This window comes from Bombina bombina, chromosome 5 (assembly GCF_027579735.1).
Source record: "Bombina bombina isolate aBomBom1 chromosome 5, aBomBom1.pri, whole genome shotgun sequence".
Taxonomy (NCBI): domain Eukaryota; kingdom Metazoa; phylum Chordata; class Amphibia; order Anura; family Bombinatoridae; genus Bombina; species Bombina bombina.
The window spans coordinates 999,755,184-999,762,517 of NC_069503.1; the positions used below are offsets into that span (position 1 = coordinate 999,755,184).

Consider the following 7,334-nt stretch of genomic DNA (forward strand, 5'->3'; position numbering starts at 1 on the left):
AGGGTCAGATTTCTGCTCTATCCATTCTGCTGCACAAGCGTTACTCAAATATTCTCTTGTAATGTGAATCCCCTTACCAGAATTTATCTCAATCTAATGAGGTAAGTAGCCGCACTGAAAGGGGTACTCAGGTACTGGTACAGGTAAGTCCGGTGTGGCGAGGAATGTCTTAATGATCTCATCCACCTTTTGGAGTATGTAGTAACGAGAGAATTCACATCCAGTTGTTTCCTCCCAGGATATTCAAATATGCCGTCCACCTCATGGAGTATGTAGCTTTAATTTTGCCTCCTCAAGGTCATACAGTCACTATGCTTATGAGCAGCCACCCAGCTTTGGTCATGTAACTTTTTCCACTTGCGTATTAGAGAGTCTTGAATGCAAAGCTGAGTCAAAGTGTTGCTGAATTTAGCTTTCTGATGCCTATTGCTAAATGAATACACGTCCTTCTGTTTCAGAATAGCTCTGCTTTGTTTCCTCATCAATAGCCACTGGTCTGAGAATTATACACAGGAAGGGGGTGTTTGTGTTCTTGGCAAAACATCTTTCTCTAAAATGTTCTCCTCTTACTAAAAGCTTTTAATCTTCACAGCAGCTTCAGCTTCCTCCACCCGTTGCAAAGCCTCTTCCTGGGTCTAAAATGAGGATTCCCATTTACCATTTTGCATTATTTTGCACTTCATGATTCATAAGATTTTATAATTACATTTATTACTGATCTTTTATACTTATTTATTTATTGTTTTATGTTTTAGATAAGGAATGTTTGAGCGCTGTTTTCCCCTTGTGTGTGTATCTCTCTGTCTATATCTATATATAATATCTCTCTCTCTCTTTATATATATCTATATTTATATATATATCTATATATATATTATATATATATTATATATATATATATATATATATATCTGAGCAAATTGCCTATGCCATATAGAAGAAGGAAACCTAGAAAAACATTTCTGTCCTTAAAGGGTTAAATAGAGCACATTTTTAATGCTGATTTGTTTGTTTTGTTAGGATACAGAGATCATGGATAAGGAGCCAAGGATTGAATTTAAAGATGTTCCACAAGCACGACCTCAGCCAGTCAGGATTATTTCAGCTCTGGCTGAAAAACCTAGTGAGCCTAAAGAGGTGAGGGAATAAGTGTTTGTACTAAAGCAAATAAACTGGATACTGGAAGCTGTAGATAAGTCATAATTAATGGCTTTATTACTGGCAATGCTAGTCTTCCGTTGTCTTGGTTGAACTGTTATTACAATCCATGATAGATTTTGTAGTGTCTGTATTAGAGATGTATATATAGAAAATATATAGATGGATACTAATCTATATAATGTGTGTATATAATAAAACTTAGAAAAGAAGGTCACTCTCAGGACATTTAGAGAACCACAATAATCATTTAATCAATATCTCAACAGGTCATCAAAGACATAGTCAACGTTTTGGCTCTTTAGAGCCTTCTTCAAGACAAAATAAAACTGTAAAAAAAGAAAACCTGTATAGATACACAAACAAAATTTACATACATCAGTAAAAGCAAAATGATACACCCATCACCATTGTTACATTAAACTAAAATAAAATCATACAAGAATTAAGTGAAACTCTAGACCAGAAAAAGAGGCTGTGTAATCACATAGAAACAATGCAAACAATTTTATAAGTAAATCCCCCAGGAGTGAACCAAATGCCAAAAACATATGACGAAATATATACGGTGGAATACAAATGTTAAGTATTATTATGCAGTTGGGCTTGAGTATACTCACGAATCATAAACCCTATTGATAGCATAGTAGCAAAAAAGAAAAAATAAGCACAAACATATAACTAAACATCTGATAATGATCCAATCAATATGTAAACAGAAAAAAAGGAATCCACTAATAAACATACCAATGATGGAACCAATGTCTAAATGGCCTGACACCCTCTAATAAAAAGTGTAGACATTTGTAATGTATCATAGAGCAAACAGATTGGGGCTTATTCACAAACACACAAACCATGTGAGTGAAGTTACAATATAAAGCCAATTACCACAAACTTAAAAGTATAAATAAGAATGCAATTTAGTAACCATCCACCTTCATAGGTGTAAACACCAGACTAAACTTAGTCTGTTTGTATCCAAAACTAGCATGCATAATCCCACAACGTGTGGTAACAAAACAAGAGTTATGGACCCTTGTATAAACACATAGATAAAGATGTCTATACCAACTAAATTAAATTGTATTTCCATGTTGACCACAATAATACTTATACATATTAGATATAAACAGGCACTGCAAACCCAGAGCATAAGCACACTATTAAGCAGCAGTAGAACATCAATTATATATAACGCAGCAATAGGAAAAGTCTGACACTCACACTAAATATAACCTGGCATTAATACCAGTTGTATAACCAAAGATGCGTTCATAAGAAACAAAACAATGACTATTCGAAATTTTAACAGCCCCTACCAATATTTATATAAGGGTAGCGGTTAATCATCGTGTCATGTTAACATTGAATAGCACTAAAATCGTAACACAAAAGAAAAAGGAGAAATCATGCATGCCATGACTATACGGAAAAAAACAAACAGAGTATAACACAGCATAGCTAATTTAAGGACAAAGTAACACCATCACCTACCTTTCTTCAGCGAGACGCCGTACTCCCAAACAGGAAATGCGTAATAGTCAGAAGTGAACCCGTATGGCTCTTAAAAATAAGCAGTGGCGATCTTATTGGCTCCCACAGGGGGTGTGTTTTTTTGTAACGCCAGCCAAACAAGCTAACAGCGCGGATACAGAGTGTCAAAGTAATAACCGCATCCACATATAAAAGATACACACACAAAGGGTACCCCACTCCAGTCCCACATATATCACAACAGGAGGATCTCCTGTCCAAACCAACTCCGCATATACCCTAAGTAGCTGTTACCCCGGAATCAAAATATACCGGATCAGAACGCAGCAGTCAATCATCCAATACACCAGGCAATGAAACTACATGTCGCAGAGCAGAAGAGCATAAATGATAACAAAGCAACTGAACCTGTAAGACAAAGAGGGATGATAGTCAAATAAACCCATCTATCATGTATCAATAAAAAAACAAGACTCAAACAGCTCAAACATGAGTTGTGAGTTAATTGACACCATAGACACACGGCAAAAGCTGAACATAACATAAAAGACAAGCGCAAAGGGAGAGATCGTTATGTCACTCCTATATAAATTACCAGAAACCACTAGATATATACATTACAGTAATTTATATAGGAGTGACGTAACGAAAATGGCACCACAGTACGCAAACCTCTTCATGGCTGACTTAGAACAGAGATTCCTAGCCACTCACCCTCACAAACACTTCAAATACTTTTGCTACATAGATGATATTTTCATCATATGGACTGAAGGAGAAAAAACCTTGAACATTTTCATAAATCATTTAATCTATTTCATGCATCAATCAAGCTTAAAATGAACTTTCTCTTAAGTGTATCCTGTCCACGGATCATCCATTACTTGTGGGATATTCTCCTTCCCAACAGGAAGTTGCAAGAGGATCACCCACAGCAGAGCTGCTATATAGCTCCTCCCCTCACTGCTATATCCAGTCATTCTCTTGCAACTCTCAACAAAGATGGACGTAGTAAGAGGAGAGTGGTGTATTATAGTTAGTTTTTTAACTTCAATCAAAAGTTTATTTTTAAATGGTACCGGAGTGTACTGTTTCATCTCAGGCAGCATTAGAAGAAGAATCTGCCTGTGATTTCTATGATCTTAGCAGAAGTAACTAAGATCCACTGCCGTTCTCACATATTCTGAGGAATGAGGTAACTTCAGAGGGGGAATGGCGTGCAGGTTTTCCTTCAATAAGGTATGTGCAGTTAACATATTTCTAGGGATGGAATTTGCTAGAAAAATGCTGCTGATACCGGATTAATGTAAGTTAAGCCTTAAATGCAGTGATAGCGACTGGTATCAGGCTTATTAACAGAGATACATACTCTTATAAAAGTGTAATATAAAACGTTTGCTGGCATGTTAATCGTTTTTATATATGTTTGGTGACAAAACTTATTGGGGCCTAGTTTTTTCCACATGGCTGGCTTGATTTTTGCCTAGAAACAGTTTCCTGAGGCTTTCCACTGTTGTAATATGAGTGGGAGGGGCCTATTTTGGCGCTTTTCTGCGCAGATAGAATTACAGACTGAGACACTCAGCTTCCTTCTGCATGATACAGGACATCTCTGAAGGGCTCAAAAGGCTTCAAAGTCGTGTTTGAGGAGGGTAACAACCACAGTAGACTGTGGCAGTTGTTTTGACTGTTTAAAAACGTTTTTTCGTCATTTATTATTCCGTTTTTGGTATTAAGGGGTTAATCATCCATTTGCAAGTGGGTGCAATGCTCTGCTAACTTGTTACATACACTGTAAAAATTTCGTTACTGTAACTGCCTTTTTTCACTGTTATTTCAAATTTTGTCAATTTGTTTCTCTTAAAGGCACAGTAACGTTTTTTTTTATATTGCTTGTTAACTTGCTTTAAAGTGTTTTCCAAGCTTGCTAGTCTCATTGCTAGTCTGTACAAACATGTCTGAAACGGAGGATACTTGTTCATTATGTTTAAAAGCCATGGTGGAGCCCCATAGGAGAATGTGTACTAAATGTATTGATTTCACCTTAAACAGTAAAGATCAGTCTTTATCTATAAAAGAATTGTCACCAGAGGGGTCTGTCGAGGGGGAAGTTATGCCGACTAACTCTCCCCACGTGTCGGACCCTTCGCCTCCCGCTCAAGGGACACACGCTAATATGGCGCCAAGTACATCAGGGATTGCCCATAGCGATTACTTTACAGGACATGGCTGCAATCATGAATAATACCCTGTCAGAGGTATTATCCAGATTGCCTGAATTGAGAGGCAAGCGCGATAGCTCTGGGGTTAGACGAGATACAGAGCGCGTAGATGCTGTAAGAGCCATGTCTGATACTGCGTCACAATATGCAGAACCTGAGGACGGAGAGCTTCAGTCTGTGGGTGACGTCTCTGAATCGGGGAGACCTGATTCAGAGATTTCTAATTTTACATTTAAGCTTGAGAACCTCCGTGTATTGCTTGGGGAGGTATTAGCTGCTCTGAATGACTGTGACACAATTGCAGTGCCAGAGAAATTGTGTAGGCTGGATAAATACTATGCAGTGCCGGTGAGTACTGATGGTTTTTCCAATACCTAAAAGGCTTACAGAAATTATTAGTAAGGAGTGGGATAGACCCGGTGTGCCCTTTTCCCCACCTCCTATATTTAGAAAAATGTTTCCAAATATAGGACTTATGGCAGACAGTCCCTAAGGTGGAGGGAGCAGTTTCTACTTTAGAAAAGCGTACCACTATCCCGGTTGAGGACAGTTGTGCTTTTTCAGATCCAATGGATAAGAAATTAGAGGGTTACCTTAAGAAAATGTTTATTCAAGGTTTTATTTTACAGCCCCTTGCATGCATTGCGCCAGTCACTGCTGCAGCGGCGTTCTGGTTTGAGGCCCTGGAAGAGGCCATCCGTACAGCTCCATTGACTGAAATTATTGACAAGCTTAGAACACTTAAGCTAGCTAACTCATTTGTTTCTGATGCCATTGTTCATTTGACTAAACTAACGGCTAAGAATTGCGGATTCGCCATCCAGGCGCGTAGGGCGCTATGGCTTAAATCCTGGTCAGCTGATGTGACTTCAAAGTCTAAATTGCTCAACATTCCTTTCAAGGGGCAGACCTTATTCGGGCCTGGTTTGAAAGAAATTATTGCTGACATTACTGGAGGTAAGGGTCATACCCTTCCTCAGGACAGGGCCAAATCAAGGGCCAAACAGTCTTATTTTCGTGCCTTTAGAAGTTTCAAGGCAGGTGCAGCATCAACTTCCTCTGCTTAAAAACAAGAGGGAACTTTTGCGCAATCCAAGCAGGCATGGAAACCTAACCAGTCCTGGAACAAGGGCAAGCAGGCCCGAAAGCCTGCTGCTGCCTCTAAGACAGCATGAAGGAGCGGCCCCTGGGCGTTGGAGATCATATCTCAGGGATATCTTCTGGACTTCAAAGCTTCTCCTCCACAAGGGAGATTTCACCTTTCAAGATTATCTGCAAACCAGATAAAGAAAGAGGCATTCCTAAGCTGCGTACAAGACCTCCTTGTAATGGGAGTGATCCATCCAGTTCCGCGGACGGAACAAGGACAGGGGTTTTATTCAAATCTGTTTGTGGTTCCCCAAAAAAGAGGGAACCTTCAGACCAATTTTGGATCTAAAGATCCTAAACAAATTCCTCAGAGTTCCGTCATTCAAGATGGAAACTATTCGAACCATTTTACCCTTGATCCAAGAGGGTCAGTACATGACCACAGTGGACTTAAAGGATGCCTACCTTCACATTCCGATTCACAAGAATCATCATCGGTTCCTGAGATTTGCCTTTCTAGACAGGCATTACCAATTTGTAGCTCTTCCCTTCGGGTTGGCTACAGCCCCAAGAATTTTCACAAAGGTTCTGGGCTCTCTTCTGGCGGTTCTAAGACCGCGAGGCATAGCGGTGGCTCCTTATCTAGACGACATCCTGATACAGGCGTCAAGCTTTCAAATTGCCAAGTCTCATACAGAGATAGTTCTGGCATTTCTGAGGTCGCATGGGTGGAAAGTGAACGAAGAAAAGAGTTCTCTATCTCCTCTCACAAGGGTTTCCTTCCTAGCGACTCTAATAGATTCTATAGAAATGAAAATTTCAAACGAAAGGAAAGAGAGAAACTAAATAGCACTACTATCCGGTGTACTTGAGATGCTCTATAATGAATTGGAGCAGGTATTTCACCTTGCTATAATATTAGTTAGGTGCTGTGTACTTTTTTGGACTGCAAAAGAGGGGTTGATTCAATACAAAGATTGAAGCGTGTACACTTATTAGCACTCACATCTCATGGTGATGTGGCTTTAAATTTAGAACCTTTGGTGCCAGAAGGGGGGACGGTCTGTGCCGTAAAAATTAAAATATAACCTTTATTAGATTAGTTAAAAAAGATTCCACAAAACAAACATAAACATATATGTATTAAAAACACTGAATGTTGAAGAGGAAAATATCAAGAGGATTTGGATGCTAAACGTAGCTATCTGTAAGAAAAGTTATCTTCAGGCTTTTGGTTAGGGGTATTCCTGGTTCCCTAAATGTCTCCTAGTTATAACTGCTGTTATATGTAACATATAATGCTTGTAAAAATAATGGTACTATTTCCTGGTTCAGATATTATAGTTATTCATGGACACAAAAATCTTT

The 7,334-nt window shown here is 38.8% G+C and overlaps 1 protein-coding gene across 1 annotated transcript in view; it reads left to right on the forward strand.

Annotated features, from left to right (window-relative positions):
• The window catches only part of MTDH (metadherin), a 41,627-nt gene extending 40,424 nt beyond the window's left edge, over nt 1-1,203 (forward strand). The window contains exon 10 of the mRNA XM_053715232.1: nt 1,021-1,203. Within this exon, the coding sequence (XP_053571207.1) occupies nt 1,021-1,149 (129 nt within the window). The 3' untranslated portion in view covers nt 1,150-1,203. The remainder of the gene's footprint in view (nt 1-1,020) is intronic.
• Nucleotides 1,204-7,334: the final 6,131 nt, after the last annotated feature.